At 44.5% G+C, this 19,322-nt stretch overlaps 1 protein-coding gene across 1 annotated transcript in view; it reads left to right on the plus strand.

Moving 5' to 3' along the window:
* The first annotated feature begins 667 nt into the window (after positions 1-667).
* The window catches only part of SH3RF2 (SH3 domain containing ring finger 2), a 145,382-nt gene continuing 126,727 nt past the window's right edge, over positions 668-19,322 (plus strand). The window contains exons 1-2 of the mRNA XM_030841085.2: positions 668-799; positions 1,921-2,400. Of these exons, the coding sequence (XP_030696945.1) occupies positions 2,023-2,400 (378 nt within the window). The 5' untranslated portion in view covers positions 668-799; positions 1,921-2,022. The remainder of the gene's footprint in view (positions 800-1,920; positions 2,401-19,322) is intronic.

The raw sequence follows: 19,322 nt of genomic DNA on the forward strand, positions 1-19,322 counted from the left end.
CGTAATAATAAGATCATTATTACTTTATTGGGTAACTTTGTAGTGTTAAAAGAAATATACTATTGATAAATCAAGAAATAGAAGTATAAGCATTATTTGGGGCTATAAAAGGCTCCAGTGGGTAGGGTAGGGGGGACCTGGGACATTGCTTTTCCTTTTTCTTTAAGCCCTCCTGTGCTTTGACTTTTCAAGGATGTGTCTGGACCACCACAGTATTGTTTTTTTAATTTCAAAAGATTGAGCAAAAAGATCACTCAAGTCCCTCTCAAATCTCACAATTCAAGGACTGACTGTGATTTTTAAGGAACAGTATTTTTTAGGTGGCCGGTTTATCTTTGGTATCATAGCTACCGTTAATACGTTTGACGTTTTCAGGAAATCCTCATACAAGGTTAAAATAAACACAATCACCGGGGCATGTTTATAACTGAGTGTGTTTCAGCGTCTGGGAAAGGAGCGAAAATGAGAAAGGTGAAAATATGAACTTTGTAAATATTTGTCCTTATGAGCTAGCAAAATATTTGGCCCCCTGTAATCTCTTCCCAGAAATCGACTCCGTTGCACAAAGGAAGGATCAGTAGCAGTAAGCACAGAGGAAAGCACTGCCGGCGCCCAGCGCTGAAAGCGTTAACAGGGCTGAGTAAAGCGATCCCTGAAGTGAGTAAGGCTCGAGTTGTAAAAGTTTGCAAAGCAGCGGCGGCAGCAGCTCCCAGGGAGATGGAAGCCGGTCGAGGGAGCCTGGCGGAGCGGCAACCGAGAACCGTGCTGAGCTGAACTCAGCCGGGATTACAAACTCAAGGTTAGTGGCCCCCGCACACCTCCCCGCGCTGACATCTTTGGAGAGTTCTCAGGAAGGCCGGCGCCGGCTCTCAGCCTGGTGTGTCCTGTCTGCTTTCTTCACCAGTGGGGCCGCCGGCTGTCGTGCCAAACCTCCCGCGAATGCGTTCGCCCAAGCCCTGGCGCTGTGAGGGCCGGGGTCCTCTTCCCTGGAGACTCTCCTAAAGGGGAGACTTCTTTTCAGACATCCGAAAGGAAACTGTTTCTGGGACAAGGATGATTTTCAGAATACACACACACATAGGCGCGCACACACACCTGTATACACTGCTCCATCTTGGTTCTTGCAGGCTGTGACCACAATCCAGAATTCCTATCTGCTTCAGTTGAAACTGAGAACCATTGTCAAAGTAACAAAACAGGCTGTGCAACTTATCATATGGGAGGGCTATTGTCTCTGAGGCTAAGATAATCAAGGTGAGAAAAAAGAGAGAGGAAAGAAAGAAAACAAAAAAAAAGAAACTTCCAAGCCACATGGCCTGGAGTTGACAAAAGAATTTTTGAAAATTAGTTTCTAGTAGAAATGTTTTTTGTACATTGCTAGAACAAAATAATGGGGGAAGATGTATTGTGAAGGAAAGAATTCTACAACTACATGAGATTCAGATACATTTATCTATGTAAACAGTTTGTTATAGTATGGTGCATAGCAGATAAACTTAAAAGAAGGGGGGAAAAAAAAGAGTAAATAGCTTCAGAGAAATTGCATCCTGAGGGGCCTTTCATTTGAGACCCAGATGGACTGCCTGAGGGCTTTCACCCTTGGAGCCCTGGCTGAGAGAGCGGGGTGGCTTTGTCCCCTCAACAGGCCAGTTCTGTTTCCCCCTCTTGCCTTGCACACGGAGAGGCAATGAGTAAGTAGCCAGTGGCCGGCCGTGCAGACAGCTCCCTCACATCTGCCAGCAGGCAGGAGTCGAGGCTTATACCTGCTAGCACTGAATCAGAATGAGTCATCTGAAACTTGGGTGCGGGAGCAAAGTCCTTGCAAACTGCCTTATGAGACGCTGGCTGGATGTAGGTGGGATACACCTCTCCGAGCGCTCACAGTTTTTTCTTCTCTTCCTTTCTCCTTCAAACCGGCAGGCATCCGGACACTCTCAAGAGGCAGTCTCTGCCCCTTTGGCTCAGCTGACCTGACCATGTGGACTTAGCCCCTCCGGGTCAGGACTGGAGTTTTAAAATAAAATGGATGATGTGACATTACTTGATCTTCTGGAGTGCCCCGTGTGCCTCGAAAAGCTCGATGTCACCGCCAAAGTCCTCCCTTGCCAGCACACCTTCTGCAAACCATGTCTCCAGAGGATTTTCAAGACCCACAAAGAGCTGAGGTGCCCCGAATGCAGGACCCTGGTGTTTTGCAGCATCGAGGCGCTGCCGGCCAACCTGCTGCTCGTGCGCCTTCTGGATGGCGTGCGCTCGGGCCAGGGCTCGGGGGGAGGGGGCTCCCTCTGCAGGCCTGGCGTGCTGACCTCACAGGGCAGCAGGAAGAGCAAGACTCACCCCCGAGGTCTGCAGTGCAGCCCTTTCCAGCTGGTGCCTAACATCAGAATCCACATGGATGGGGTAAGAAAGATCTCATTTGTTCCTACTGTGTCCACTTGGAGGTTGGGTTTGCCTGCACCAGCAGTTGGGGCTTCTGTTCTTTTAGTTACATTTCAAAGACCCCCTGCCGAGGATTCCCTGGGGATAAGTTTCTGTGGGCGGTGATCGTTGTACTGAGACTTGGTGGAATCCTGAGCCTATCTGATCCACCCACGAATGCTTAGATTGTTAAAGCTTCCCAGGTTCTCCCTGCTCCTCGTCCAGAAGGTGGTAGGACAAGGAAAGCTTTCTTGATTGTATTTTTGGTCTTACATTTGTGCTGTTCTGAGGCCAAACCAGGGCACGGGAAATGCACAGAGGATGGGAAAAAAGAAAAACAAATCTAACTGCTTGTTGCTTTTGAGATCTCAAAGAAGTTTCCAAATGTCAGGTTTTGTTTGCATTTTACCCCGATCCATCTTTCCATTCCCAGTCATAAAGTGCCATGATGACAATGCTCATTCATAATGGTTCAAAGTTATCAAGATACTTAACTGCCCAAATTTCACGTGGGAAGGGAGCGTATATGTGGGTAGAGTGATTGACAGGAAAGGCTGGCTGTAAAGTACAATAGATGTGTGTAGGAGCCCCGCAGGTGTGTCTTACTTTACAAAATGAATAAAACATACACAAAGTACACATCAGAGGCTGCAATAAAAAAAAAATGAAGAGCCGCAGGAGAGCCCCGGGAGATCACCCAGTAATGTTTTTGGTGTTTGTAATGTGAATCGCTCTCTCCAGCCTTGTGGGCACATCCTCAGGACTCTATCTGACCTGGATATGGGAAGCTGGGTAAGGGGACATTTCAAGAGAAGGGCGTGGTCCTTGTGGCTCCAGGAGGATTATTTGCTGTCACTCTTGCAGTCAGTGTGTCCACGTGGACATGGCAAGCTGTGGCTTGGGTGCTTGGCATACTTAGAAAGTCTCAGTGGTATTCTGTGAAGTCCCACCTGAAGCAAGCTTTAACACTGGCAGCAGAGTCTCACGACTCCCTGCTGTGAAGAGCCGCAGAGGGTGGGAGGGTCTTCCCTGGATTCCTTCCCACTGAAGAAGAATAGCCTTGTGGTGTGCATTCAGAGCAAGTTTCTAAAGTATTCCTTCCAAGAGCTCACCCCTCCTCGGGTTCCCTGCACCTTTAAGCCACCCATGCAGTAGGGGTGTATGGAAACATTCCAAAATGAGAGCGGGAAGAAGCAGGGCATTGGTGTGATTTCTTCACTGCGGACTTTTTAGTGCCATTGGGCCTGTGTGCGTGAACACATTCCCGAAGAGGGCTTGGCGCCCTTGTTTAAGGCTCCTTATTAGCCCTAGGTCTAGTCATCAATCAGAATCCACAGGCCTGGAAAAGGCGGGGTCAGGGTTGCGGAGCAAACTTTCTGAGGCAGGCTGTGTTTATAGAGCATTAGGTTCTATCTTTGGTCAGCGAATCTCCCTTTGAATTCCTAAGACCCAGCAACCTCTCCCCTCCCTTGCGCTGCAAAGTCTGCAAAGTCCCTGCAGGGCAGAGTATCATCGATCACTCAGAGTGTCGGGGGACTGGGAGAAGGCAAGTCCCCTACCACCTTCGCATGTTTTTGTTCATGCTTTCATCTTTTTTCGATGTGGCTACGTTGCTAAGAAAAGGTAGCAACAGATGGATCCACAGCTACCTACTTTTTGAACCACAGAGGATTCCCAGGCCCCTCCCGGCACAGGGAGTTGTAGGAACTAGAGCTGGTCCAACGGAAGAGACAGCCAGTAAGATGCTGCGTGTCCCTGGAACTCTTTTACGAGGACCTGTCACTTCAGACCAAGGTGCCGGTGATGGGGTTGTGCCCATCCTCTGAGCTGCACTGGAGTCCTGCCATGAGCCTGAAATGGAGAACCAAGCCGTTGAGGGCTCCTGCTTTCAGGCAGGACCTGGACTAGTGAAGACTCTCTACAAGAGAGCAGAGCTGGCAGCCAGCCCGCAACTGCCCCTGTTTCCTTCATTTCCTGAGCCTCCCTTTCTCCAAGTGCCTCGTGTCATCTCTTTTGCCTCTCTCAATGGGGATATGAACAAACTATTCCTGGATGTAAATACGGCTGTAATTCTGCAACCTGTTCTACTCCCCCAAATACAGCTACCTTTCCTATAAGTGTGAAAGCGATCACGTGTCCCTGGGTTCAGAGAATTGTGGATTATCTGGGAGGCCACACTGTTCTGAGAGGCGGAGTGATGGCCTTGCATCCTCAGTCAAACCCTCACCAACCTACTTGCCCTCTCAGCCTCAGTTTACCCAATCCAGTCAACACTTAGTAATACTTGCTACCCCTCTTCCTCCAGGATAGTGTAAAAATTATCTTTACAACATACTCATAGCACCTTAGAAAACCTATGCCATGTAAATGCAAAGTATCATCATTATCATTAATTTAAACTGGCTGTATGTCTTTGGGCAAGCCACTTAAGCTCGCTGGGTCGCAATTTAAAATTCTGTAAAATGGGAAAATGTATTACAAAAACAGAGAGCCACTGTGAGGCTTAACTAATGAGTGTTTGCAAAGCACTTTGAGATCCTTAGATGAAAGGCATTAGGAAGGTCGTTATCATAGTAAGCATTATTATTGACTGTTTAGTGGGCCCTGCCGTGCATGAAGCATTCTACAAAATACAGCAGGAGTGATAGCCCTTGCAGGAGAGTGTAATAGGTCTTATTATTGAACTTGAGTCTACGATGAGTCCAGGCCAGGATAATACTAAGTATCAAATACTACCCTACTACGGCATAAATAACCTGTTGTCACAGGGTACCATTTTCTAAAACACCTCTTCCAAAGGACTCGATGTTAAGGTGGCACTCCCAAAGAGTTCATTTAACTTCCTGTCCAGCAGCTTTTTAAGCCCAAAGTCTGTTCTGCTCTCCTAAACTCATCAAAACCACAAGCTCATCAAGATGTTTCTGTTGGCTCAAAGAGGCCTGGTACTTTTTGTGCCAGCCAGTATACTAGGGTGGAACCAACAGTCACACTTCACGGTGCCAGCCCAAGAGACAAAAAAATAGTCCACTGTGCCTACCTGTCTAAAACCCTCCTAAGCCGATTGTGTAAAAAGAAAACTTGAGAAACGGCTGTGGGTTTCTACAGCACGCAATTATTTCAAACCAGCAGGGGAGATCGGCAGACTCCTGGAGGGCCCATGGCAGTGCAAATCCCACGGGCTCTTATTCCTTCCCGTACTGCAGGTGAGCCAGAGGAACTTTGCAAGCCTTCGAGAAGATTATGGGCTTCTGTATAGCTGATCTCTCTTCCTCCTCCATCTGTTATCCTTTAATAATATTTCTGAATTAGAACAGGCAAGAGGGGCTTCCCTGGTGGCACAGTGGTTAAGAATCCGCCTGCCAATGCAGGGGACATGGGTTTGAGCCCTGGTCCGGGAAGATCCCACATGCCGTGGAGCAACTAAGCCCATGCGCCACGACTACTGAGCCTGTACTCTAGAGCCCGTGAGCCACAACTACTGAGCCCATGTGCCACAACTACTGAAGCCCGTGTGCCTAGAGCCTGTGCTCCGCAACAAGCCAAGCCACCGCAGTGAGAAGCCTGCGCACCGCGATGAAGAGTAGCCCCCGCTCGTCACAACTAAAGAAAGCCCGCGGGCAGCAACAAAGACCCAGTGCAGCCAAAAATAAATCAATAAATTTATTTAAGAAAAAATAGAAAAAAGGCAAGAAAGCAGTGAAGATAAAATTTGCAAAGTTAGGTTTGAAAAATACCAGAATTCAAATCCTGATTCTGCCCCTTGATAGTTGTGTAATTTGGATGAATCACTTAAACCTCAGTGCCTCTAATTCCCCTTTTATAAACTAGAGATAACAGTAGTATCTACCTCAGAGCGTCAGTGGGGAGAAATAAATGAAACTGTTAATGTCAGTTAGCTCGTAGCACCGCAACTGGTTCCTATTACAAGCTCAATAAATATGAGCTGTTATTCTTATTAAAGCGACTCAAGACTTTCCAGTCTAAATTACACAACATCTCTCACTCCCTTGTTAATCGAGTGTCCTCCAGAGATGGTCCTGGGTACCCTGATTTTTGGTTTGCTTTGTGTGTCTCCAAAGGATCTGGGGCCATGATTCAGGTGTGTGATTTCTCCCAGCATGCGCTGACTTGGCAGCTCACTTCCAAGACCCTTTAGGAGCAAGGACTTGATTCTAGGAGAAAACGTGCTACCCAGCGTCACTTCCCCAAATGGCAGCTCAGCAGGACACCATACAAAGGGCAACAACCTGGTGCACCTCCGCAGCATCACCAGTTCCTCATTAAGGTCTAGCTTTCCTTTCCTCTGCATCTCTCTATCCCCAATACAAACGTTGCCGCCCTGGGCCTTGCAGGGCAGGACTCTCTCCCTTCTTTGTTAAACAACATGCCAACCACACACATTCCCGTCTCACTTGCCCTGTCTCAGCAAGAACACACCTGCCACCTACAGCACACAGACCAGGTGGCCGTGTCCTAGAAACTTTTTCAGCTGGTGTTGCAAGCAGCTGAGATGGCAAAATGAGGTCAGAAGGCACATGAGGGAATTGAGGCTGGGTAGAAACCAGAAGGCGCCCAGCCCCTTTTCCTGGGTTTCAGCTGCTGTGTCCTTCGGCAGAGCTGTGACACAGACGGTGGTTTCTGCTAAATTTACAATGGGACTAAAACCATCCCAAGCCCCTGAAAACAGCAGGCAGATGCCACTGGGTCAGCAAGGCCTGGATGCGGCAAGTGGAGGAAGACATAAAGGTAGGAGCTGAGGTTGAGAAGTCAGGAGACCCAGATGGTTCCCCAGATCCACCCACATATGCAAACCTTTTAAAAAACCACATGGCCCCAAACTGGCTTTGCTCCCAACCCTCTCTCCACGGACCTCCTTCCTAGTTACAGTTCCCTCCCTTTTACTGATTAGTGTTTAAGGATTGTGGTCAAATGGAGCTGGGTTTGTGCTGGGATTCAATTACTTGTGAGCTATGAGGCCTCAGGCAAGTCACTTAACCTCCCTGACCTGCAGTTTCCATATTTGTGTAATGGGGATAATAATGGCGTACATATATCAGAAGGCTATTGTGAGATTAAAATGAGATAATGTATGTGAAAAGCTTAGTGTAGTATGGTACATAATAGATGCTAATAAATGTTAAATAACAAAATTAACAATAGAGGAGAAAGCTTGGGGCATTGGATTTGCACCCACACATAAACATGCAGAGTCTTCTGTTAAAAAATTAAGCAAAGGAGATAGCAAAAGGACAGGGGCTTCACGAAAAGACAAAACTGTAGTGATGAAAAATAGTGGCTTTCAGTGGTTACCAGGGGTTCTGGGTTGGGAGAGGATTATAAAGGGATAGCATGAGGGAATTTTATGGGAGGAAGGGGCTGTCCTGTATCCTGTTTGTGGTGGCAGTTAAATAAATCTGTGTATGTGTTAACATTCATAGGAATATATACCAAGAGAAAAAAAAGTCCATTTCACTGTATGATGATGTTTAAAAGAATATTTTTAAAAATGAAAGGGAGCCCTTATACATTTCTTTGAGTCTCTGCCTCAGGTCCCACTCTGATGTCCTTTCATCTCTGTGTGTACTGGGTCAATGCTATTTCGGAGAAGGATTTTACCATCATTTAAATGATCAGGGTAATTCCTGCAGGTGGGCTTCTCTCTGTTTTAGCAAACCGTTCTATTACCTGCTTCAGTTTTCTCATCAGTTAGAGGTATCTGGCCAGTAGACAAACACAGCGTTTTGACCCCCAGTGGATGGCCCAGGCAGATGCCTGGGATAGAAGGTTCTCCTCACTCAACCTCAATTATCCAGCACATGCGCTGGGGCATGTCACCTAAGGGATCAGTCAACGCATATTGTGTGTCATTTTGTTGCCTCTTAGGTTGTCTTTCCACATGTCCCTTCATACTATAAAAAGATTATGGAATGAGGGAAAGTGCTGTTCAGCCCTTGACTCAGAAAGAGCATGTCATCCATCCCATTCCAGGCACCATTACATAGCTTTGGGCTTAGCTGGGCCCAGCCCACATACAGCTCTCTTCAATCTCATCATCTTCTCCCTTTCTTTCTTATCTTTAAATTCATGCTTATATGACAGTCTTTCACACACTGTATTCTGTACGCTATTAATGGATGTTCCATAAAACTCCAGGGTCAAACAAACCTGGACTGAAACAGAGCCAAACATTTTTTCTTTGCTGCAGGACTTTTCAGCACTTTTAGCACGCTAATGCGCTGTGAATCTCTAAGTGGTAGATAAGAAGAAGAAACGTTCCCCAAATTTCTGTAACAGTGATACTCCCCTCTCCCTCCTTTCATTAGTACCTTGAGTAGTGTTAATTGTCATGGAACAAATTTGGGGAAATGCTGTCTCATACTAATGCAGAGGTAGTTAAGCTCCCAGAGGGAACCTTTATTGTGGTTAGAGACTGTTGACTCATGCCAAGAAGAGTTTTAGGCAAGCTCTTGTCATTAGAAGATATTTTTGGAAAACTGTTTGAAACTCACTATCACCACCTTCTGCAGTATTTATTTAGCTTCTGTCAGTAGTCAGCTATAGGTACACTGGGAACCCACACAGCAAAGTAAAGATTCTACCTTCCCAGTGCTTACCGTCTAATGGTAAAACCAACTAGTTAGATACATGTGTCTAAGCATACATAAATAAATATATATGTGAATATATGTGTGTGTGTGTATATATATATAACATATTCCTGATTTAAAGATATTATCTATTGTAAGATATATTATTTAGTTATAGCTCTTAAGGGAAAAGAAGCATTACCATGTTAGATGTTCACTGTAAGATACATCCAATTTTAGAAATGTTAAGATATGAAAAAAGGAATGTCTTACTGAAGAGTACATGTTGTGTGATTCCATTTATATAAAATTCTAGAAATGGCAAAACTATAAACTATAGTGGTTTTTTGGGTAATGCAAATGTTTTATGTGGTGGATATAGGTTTGTCTAAATTCATCAAACTGTACATTTTTAAAAAGCTCATTTTTGGTATGTAAATTATAACCCAGTAAAGTGATTAAGACAAAGAAGCCTTAGACACAAAAGATGATGGTTTATGAAAATGTCAGGCGAGGAGGTGGTTCAGTTTAAGGGAAATGAAGTTTGGCCAATAAAAAGAAACTTCCTACAAAAAAATAGGTGTTTTAATGGTCAGGAAGGACATGGTCAAGGAGTGAAAAAGCAGGGTCTACTCTGGGCATGTGGGTGCTAGGAAAGTCAGGGCAGGACAAGGATATCTTGAACAGAATGGAAGTTGGAAGAGAGGGAGAAGGAAACAGATGGAGTGGAGATGGGGTGACTTGTTACCTGCTTCAATACCACTGCTAGGAAGGTATGTGTCAGTTACTCTGTAATAAAGTCTCTCTGCAGCCAAACTGCTTACCTGTCATCATGTGGCCTGATGGATTCAGTGCAGCCAAACAAGATACCTCTGCTCCAAGCAGATGGCTGAGCTCACTGGGTAACTGAGCAGTAGTCTCCACTTCACTGGCAGACAGAGCCACTCTTTTCCACTGAAATGGTCAGGTTACCTGACAACCCTAGCCTGCAGGAACACGAGCCAGCACACCCAAAGCAAGGAGTAGAACACAGGACAAGGAAAGACAAGTCCATCTGTCATGAGCTGCTTCCTGCAACTTGGGTCTGTGTCCGCCCCCAGGGTCACACCGTTCTAGATCCCCAGGTCAGAAGCCAGGGCATTCAACAGACTGCTTCTAAGTGCCTGCTACATGCCAGGCTCTGTCCTGAAAGCTCACACCATTGAAAGCCCATACCAGGAATGCTCATGGTCCCAGACTCCAGGACTCACATAGCAGCTGAGTTCACCTCAGATCTCTGTCATTTTTCCAATCTTTTTTCCAAACACCAGCAGAACAGGCAACTTGTCCTGTGTCTCAATACTGTGCTTGGAGTACCCAGACTACAACCTGGCCCAGATTAGGAACCCCCAAATATTTTTCGAATGGATGAATAAATAATGAATGTATTCATGTCTCCGGTAGACTTCATGGAATCATGGAATAACCCTTCATAATGCAGAAATGAACTCTTTATGGATAGAACCATGACAAAGCTATGTGAGGAATGAGCAGCTTATTACAGTAGGCATACTGAAATATTCTAGTTGGGAATCACCTTATTAAATACCTTTTTGGGTGACAAACAGTACTGTCCAGAAAACACAATGGGCCAGGTTCAAAACCACTTAGCTCATGAATTGCTAACCCTAAGAAGATAGGAAATGCCTCTCCATATATGGCCAAACTCCTGCATCAGACACCACAAATTCTATGTGCTCCTTTGATCATGGGGGAAACACTTCATGTTGAGTTAATGTACACTTAGTCCCAGGGATACCAGTGACAGAAAAGATGAGGCACTAGAAGAATTTGCTCCTGAGTTATGAGCTAAATTGACCTGGCCTCCTACATGAAGGGAAGGCAGTTACTTCAGGTAGGAACACGGCCCCTGCACCTCTCACGCTGACAAACCTACATCACACATGTATATAATGTATATAACATACAGGTCGCCATTTTAGCCATTTTTACGTGTATAGGTCAGTGGCATTAAGTATATTGACATTGTTTTGTAACCATCACCACTATCTATCTCCAGAACTTTTCATCATCCCATACTGAAACTCTGTACCAATTAAACAATAACTCCTCATTGCCCCCGTGTGTGTGTGTACATGTATGTGATTGTATATATATATGTACATATACACACGCATATTTAAAACTTTTTTCTGAGTAAGAGGAGTAGGTGTTTTAGTATCATTTTTAAAATATGTATTCCAGTTTTCTGCTGCTTCTGACCTTAGACTTCCAATGAGATAAGCAAACAAGATAATGCTGTGAGGGCTTCCCTGGTGGCGCAGTGGTTGAGAATCTGCCTGCCAATGCAGGGGACACGGGTTCGAGCCCTGGTTTGGGAAGATCCCACATGCCACGGAGCAACTAAGCCCGTGAGCCATAACTACTGAGTCTGCGTGTCTGGAGCCTGTGCTCCGCAACAAGAGAGGCCGCGACAGTGAGAGGCCCGCGCACCGCGATGAAGAGTGGCCCACACTCGCGCAACTAGAGAAAGCCCTCGCACAGAAACAAAGACCCAACACAGCCAAAAATAAATAAATAAATTTATATATAAAAAAAAAGATAATGCTGTGATTCAGGGCAAAGGCTCTTCATAAATGTATACTGGCTGTGTGCTTCTGGGCAAGTTACTTAGTAATTCTGAGCATCGTTGCTACAAAATGAAAATAGGAAACTTAACTCATAGTGTTCTTGGGAGGAGTTAATGAGGCGATTCTTGTAAAGTGCTTAGCACAGGGTCTGGACAAAGTATAAGCTCCTAGTAAAGGTTAACTGTCTGCTTGCACTCATCCAGGTAGGTTAATCTCAGAAAGTACTACTACACTGACTGCGGTCAGCCTGCCATTTTACTACACTGAAGACACGGGGGTAACGGTGATCGTGGCATCATTTGGAGGATAAGTCAAGATAATTCTTGTGAAGTTCTTAGCACAGGGCGTGACGCATGGTACTCCATGACAGTAAGTGTGAGGCATTATTATTTTTTCCTATGCCTCATTCATTCAACAAGCATATACAGGATGCCTTTTATGAGTAAGACCCTTTGCCAGGCTCTAGTGAAGAACAAAAGCAAATAAGATATGATCCTTAATAACATGTAGACATGGAAGAGACCCAGGAAAACTGACTAATTCACCAAAATGGCTGAAACCCTCCCTTAAAGAGCTCATGGTCTTTTGGGACACATCCACGTAAAGTAATAATTATGATGCAGTTAATAAATGTTAAACAAAGGACTTACTATGTCAGGCACTGGGTGAAGCACTTTTACCTACAGAATCTCACTTAAACTTAATTCTTTCTACAACCCACTGAGATAGGTGCTACCGTTTTCTCTACCTCACAAATAAGAGGCTTGTGCTCAATAAATGTTCATATAAGAAAACACAATGGGAGGAAATGGCTGCAGATCAAAACTGAGCATTCCTGTATTTGTGTTTGGGGCAATTGTTGAGGTTGCATTTTTTAAAATGCAAATGGTCTGATGCTTAACCATTCATAGAAACCCGCGACACTGAGGATTGCAAACCTCAGAATACACTGAGAGGCATGTACATTGGGTGGTGAGTCCTGGCATCATGGTCCCAAGGCTGCTGGTTTGGGAAAATGTGCCTTTTGGCTGCCATTCCCACGCACAGCATGGAAAGCCAAGCGAAGAGGTGAGAGAGCTTGGATCATTCACTGTTACTCTTCTCTGAGAGGCTAACAGGAAAACTTTAGCCTGGAGACAGAAGACATAAGGCAAATAGCTCCCGGGGTGCCTGAAGCAAACCACCCCAGCTGAGGGTATCAGCCACCTGCTAGTGTGAGAGAAGGCAAGTATGGAACCATCTGCCTAACTGGGAAACTGGCCCACATGGCTGACTGCAACCCATCCTCTGGTCTCAGTGTAGCCTTCACTCCTCCAGGAAGTCAGCCCTCTGTCCCAAATCCCAAGCCAGCCGGCCATTTGTTCCTCCTCAGGCTCCCAGAGTGCCCAGTGCTACCCTCTGGCCTCATAGCACACATAAGGTCCATGAGGTCAGGGAAGTGTCTTGTCTCCTCTGTACTCAGCACAGTGCCTGAAATGCAACCAGCATTCAATAAATATTGAAGTACTGAATGCATAATGTTGGCGATATTGCAAGACACTGCAGTTAGATTCAGAATCTTCAAGGCTCAGGAGCCCCTGGTGTCTCCCCCTGAGGCCGGAGGAGAGGAGACATCCCAGCCATCTCGTCCCCAGGATCCCTTCCAGCCTCTGTCTTGTTGACAAGGGTGTTTCTTGACTCAAGGCCAGGTGTGCTAGGAATGGCACGTAAGTGCTTGCAGGGGATTCAGAGGTAATTGGGAGGTGAAAAAAGAAATCAGAGCAGAACGGAGCCAGAGAGAGAGGAGAACACCAACTGACTGGCAGGCGCCGCCCTCTGAGCAGGTTGCCCTGGATTTGCGGAATTGAGGATGATACGGCCGGCCGCACACATAGAAGTGTTTTATTTGGTTGCCAAGGCAACGCAGCAGAGTCAGTGGGCATGGAGCAGGAATAGATCTCTTCAGAGCTGTGTTCCGGTAGGGTGATTGGCTGTGATATTAAGGAGCTGCCTGGATAGGAGAAAGGCAAGGCTGACATAAACCTGATTTGGGACTTTTGCTTAATAAACAGGAATGGCAGAGAAATGGAGGGGCAGAAGAGAAAACTTCTCTTTCTGGCTTTCTGGGGAAGCAGGAGAGGTAACCTTCTGGACTTCCAGTTTCTCATTGAAGGAAGGCGGAAGGGGATGATTGAAGAACAAAAGGAGATGGCAGCGTTTTCTTCGCCTTAAGAGATTATAAAAAGGATGCAGAAGCCCACATTTTAACAAAAAGGACATTTTCCATCTCCTCCTTTTACTTCCCTTTGTGTGAGAAAGGAAAAGAATTTGCTGTTAAACATGTTTCTTTTTATTTTGTTTTTATTTTCTTAAGTTGTTGGAACACTAAGATTTTTTTTTTTCCACGATCATAAAACTTTGTGATTGAGAGAGGTCCTGGGTTTTCTAACTTCTCCTCTACTTGCTGTCCCAAAGCCTCGAGAATCAGGCAAACGCCAGCACGCAGAGTGCTTGGCCCGATTGCTTGGGCAAGGAGGGTGGGACCAGAACAGAGAGAAGCCAGACGGGAGGTGGACATTATTAATTTGCACCTTAATAACTACAACTGTCACATAGCACACACCGTGTGCCAGACACTGTGTGAAATAAGCATGGTTTTCTTGAGTTCTCCCAACAGCCTTTGGAAGTCCATGGTGTTTTCTCATTTTACAGTTGAAGGAACTGCTAGGAAGTGGCAGAGACAGGATTTGAACCAGGTTTGCCTACATCCAAGGACTGGGTTCTAAACGAGATCAGTCAGGGTGACCAAGACAAGTATGGTGTTCCCTTGGCACCTCAGGGAGCCCTGCACCACCTGCCATTGCTGGTTGGTTCCTGTTGGCACCAACACCACCATTCTAATGTGGTTGAGAAGCCTTCCAGAGCATGATGTAGTCTGTAGCCAATGCAACTCCATGAGCACGATATGCTGTGCACCTGGTCATAAATGTAAGGGTTTAAGTGGTAGGAATGAGTCTAAGTGGATGGAGAGGGAGACAAGAGAGGAGGAAATGGAGCCAGAGAAAAGAGGAGGGTAGGGATAGAGAAAGGCAGAAAAGACACATGGGAGATGTAGACGGGCAACAGAAAGCAGGGAGGAAGGAGGAGGAAAGGGAGAAGCTGATCAAGGAAGCAAGTGCTGGGGGGAGGACTCCTTGGGGAGATATGTTATCAGGAGATATGGCAGGCTCTGAGCCGGAGCTGGTCTGCGTTTCTCGAAATATAAACAGAGTTAGATCAAAATATTTATGCTCCATTCCTTTCGGAAAACTGTCATCGGGATAGGCAGAATGGTCTATTAAAGGTGGAGAAAAATAGAGCCTGAAATTCAGGAAAGTCAGCTTCTAATCCTGTCTTAGCTGAGAACCAGCCTGGTGACATGAAATGTATCTGAGTGCTTAGTAAATGTAAGCAATCACTATGGCTAGAAAAAGTCTTAGATTCTCTGAGTCTCAGAATTCCACTGTCTCAAATATTTTACAGAATATGCAAATGATACAGAAGTATTTGCATTTATGTTTTTTTTAACCTATATAAATTTAAAGATTTTCAGAGAAATAGTTACTGGTTTTGAACCCTTATGGTCTTCACAGGCCTGGGCTAAATACCTGCAAAAGCTTATTGAAACCACAGAGCAACACTGTTTAACAGCAGAGGAAATTGAGGTTCAGGAGTAGAGCACTGAGTCGCTTGCCCAAAGTTACTTGTGTAGACTAACTCTAAGCCCACGTTGTTTTTTTAAATTTTTTTAAAATTGAACTATAGCTGATTTATAATATTGTGTTAGTTTCAAGTATACAGCAAAGTGATTCAGTTATATATATATATATTCAGATTCTTTTCCTTTATTGGTTATTATAAGATACTGAATATAGTTCCCTGTGCTATACAGTAGGACCTTGTTGTTTATCTATTTTATATATAGTACCTTGTATCTGCTAATCCCAAACTCCTAATTTAGCCCTCCCCTACCCTTTCCCTGTTGGTAATCATAAGTTTGTTTTCTGTGTCTGTGAGTCTGTTTCTGCTTTGTAAATAAGTTCATTTGTGTTATTTTTTAAATTCCACATATAAGTGATATCATATGATATTTGTCCTTCTCTGATTTACTTCACTTAGTATGATAATCTCTAAGTCCATCCATGTTGGTGCAAATGGTATTACTTCATTCTTTTTTATGGCTGAGTAATATTCCATTGTGTATACATATCAACATAGCCTCTTTATCCAGTCATCTGTTGATGGACATTTATGTTGCTTCCATGTCTTGGCTATTGTAAATAGTGCTGCTACGAACATTGGGGTGCATGCGTCTTTTCAGATTAGAGTTTTCATCTTTTCCAGATAAATGCCCAGGAGTAGGGCTGCTGGATCGTACGGTAACTCTATTTTTAGTTTCTTAAGGCACCTCCATACTGTTCTCCATAGCAGTTGCACCAATTTACATTCCGACCAAGCATGTGGGAGGGTTCCCTTTCCTCCACACCCTCTCCACAAGCCCACATTCTTGACTATCGCATTATGCTACCCTGCAGCACAGTAGCTCTGCTTTCCTTGTGCAAAGAGTATATGTAGCACGTATCTTTTGTATTTATTAACGTGGCGTTAGTAACTTCCTCTCAAGTCATGTTACCTGTGTAAATCTTGTCACTCCAGAACTACATGGTACCAACCACATGTGCAGGGGCTGAGTGAGTCTTCTAATTCCTTTGTATTCTAGAATCTCACACCTGTAGGAGATCTTAAGGTCCTCCAAACTAGCCAGCCACTCTCCTATGCTTCAGTCCTCTTTGACTTCCCACAGAGACACCCACTTGACTGTTGCCTTCAGAACTCCAGAGTGGGGGAGTTTTCTGTGCCTGAACCTAGTCTATTCCCTCCATTTCTTGCCAGCAATCTTAGAAAAGTCTTTCTGAGATTGAGCCACACAAAACACACCTGCTCGCTCTTTCCATGGAAGCCTACAGGTCTTTGAAGGCAACTCTGGAGGGTTGCATCTTATTTTTGTATTTCATTTTCAATCTTACCTTCTACAGGCTAAAGTACTTCTCTTAGTTCACCTAGAGAGCTGGTTTAAGTATTTCTAACTCAGGGGGCAAGATGGAGGAATAAGAGCAGGGCCTCTGAAGTCATGAGAGCTGATTTCAAATCCCAGTTCTACCTCCTGTTAGCTGTATGCACTTGGGACGTCATTTAACCTCCCTGAGCCTCACTCTCTTTACCTGAGGATGAGGTAACATCCAAACTACCCCACACAGTGGTTCTGAGGATTAAACAATATGACACATGTGACACACTCAAGGACTGGCCCATAAGTGCACTTAGTCCACGTTGGTGATTTTTTTTTTTTTTTACTGCGGTATAGAGGATGTACAGTATTATATAAGTTTCAGGTGTACCACATAGTGATTCACAATTTTTAAAGGTTATATTTCACTTATAGTTATTATAAAATACTGGCTATATTCCCCGTGCTATACAATATATCCTTGTAGCTTATTTATTTCATACATAGTAGTTTGTTCCTCTGAATTCTCTACGCCTATATTGCCCCTCCCCCTTCCCTCTCCCCACCAGTTTGTTCTCTGTATCTGTGAATCTGTTTCTTTTTTGTTATATTCACTACTGTTTTTTTTTTTCAGATTCCACATATAAGTAATATCATACAGTATTTGTCTTTCTCTGACTTATTTCACTTAGCATAATACACTCCAGGTCCATCCATGTTGTGGCAAGTGGCAAAATTTCATTCATTTTTATGGCTGCATAATATTCTGTTGTATACATAAACCACATCTTCTTTATCCATTCAACTGTTGATGGGCACTTGGGCTGCTTCTATATCCTGGCAATTGTAAATATTGCTGCTGTGAACGTTGTTGTGCATGTATCTTTTCAAATTAGAGTTTTTGGTTTTTTCAGATATATACCCAGGAGTGGAATTGCTGGATCATATGGTAGTTATATTTTCAGTTTGCTGAGGAACCTCCATACTGTTTTCCATAGTGACTGCACAAATTTACATTCCAACATGTTGGTGACTTTTTTATTCTTTAGTATTATTATTGCCCCTCTCCCTGCATAGTTGTCCATCTTATTTCACTGGGAGCACCTGGTCCAGGATCCAGTTGCTTTTTGCTTAAACCACCCACAAATAAGCATAACAGGGTCTGTCCCAGAAAAGACCTCTGAGGTATCCCCACACTGGGATTTCAGGAAGAAATGCCACAGTCCTAGAGAATGCCTCTTGGGATCTCCTCCCTGTAAAGAGCCTCTAGCCACAACAAACCTTGCTAAAACAATAACAGGAATGCTACTCTTGAAAGCACTATAGAAGACAAAATATCTCCTTTTATATACTGTATGTTTGGGAGGGTGCACATAACATTCTGTGGGTGCAAGGTAGGCTACTGGTATAAACTAAACTCAATGAAAGGAAAAAGCACTACATTCCAGTAATAATAGCACTACTAGGTACTCATTATACAAATATATATCGAGTGCTGTCACTATGTACCAGACAGTAAACTGGACAGCAGGATATAATAATGAACAAGATAGACATAAAAGGTACACTCTACTGGGATTGATAAAAAGAAGAAAAAAGCCATGGCCTTAGTTAGGTTCCCCCCAGAATCAGACTCTGACATGAGGATTGAGTGCTCATAGATCATTTGGGAGGAATGAGGACATCGGTGGGGGAGTGGGAACATCATACAGGAGGGGGAGGTGACTAGTTAAGGTGTGTTTTGAAGCCACTCACCACAGTGGGCTACTGATGCTTTACCCCTTGGAAAAGCTCTAGGAAACAGTGTAAAACTCAGACTGAAGAATTATCCTGGCCAAGAGGTGAGAGATCTGGGGCATTTATACCTCTATACCTGTCAGCCAGTGGTTAAGAGCTACCCCAAGGGGCAAAGTATGTTCTAGAAGATCAAGGGAAGGCTTCCAACAGAATTGCAGGTGCTGGCTATTGGAAGTGAAGTTGAGTTGCACAGAAATGATAAAGGGATCTGAGAAGATATGGGTAGAGCACCAACCATGTCACTTACATACATACGAAATAACCAAGATAATCACAAATTGTGCTGCGTGTCTGCTGTATAAACTAACCCTTATCTATACAAGGATATGAAATAGAGGATAAAAGGGAAGATCTTTGATCAGGGGAGGCATTGATGCTGAGACCTGAGTGATGAGAAGAGGGCAGCTCTGTGACAAGGAAAGAGCTGGGTTCCAGCGAAGGAGGACATCTTGAGCCCGATCCCAGATGGAACTCGCTAAGTTTGGGGAACCAACTGAATGCCCACTTGGCTGAGGGGTGATAAGCAATGAGGTGAGACGCATGAGAATAGACTTCAGAGGAAGGTATAGAGGGACCAAGAAACGATGGTCATGAAGGGAGCTTGGATCCTAGATGCAATGAGAAAGATTAAAGCAGGAAAATCATCTGACCTGATTTTCAATTTAATATATTACTTTGGCTCTTGTGTGGGAAACGAATTTCTGGGGTACAACAGTAGAAACAGAAGATCAGTTTTAAGTCTTCTGGATAGGTGGCCTGGACTAAGATGGCATCTGTGATGGAGAGAAGTGGATGAGTTTGAGAGCAAACTTGGAAGTAGAAACAGTGGGACTTGCTGCATTTGGGCACGCAAATTGGACCCTT

Source organism: Globicephala melas, chromosome 3, assembly GCF_963455315.2.
Source record: "Globicephala melas chromosome 3, mGloMel1.2, whole genome shotgun sequence".
NCBI classification, from domain to species: domain Eukaryota; kingdom Metazoa; phylum Chordata; class Mammalia; order Artiodactyla; family Delphinidae; genus Globicephala; species Globicephala melas.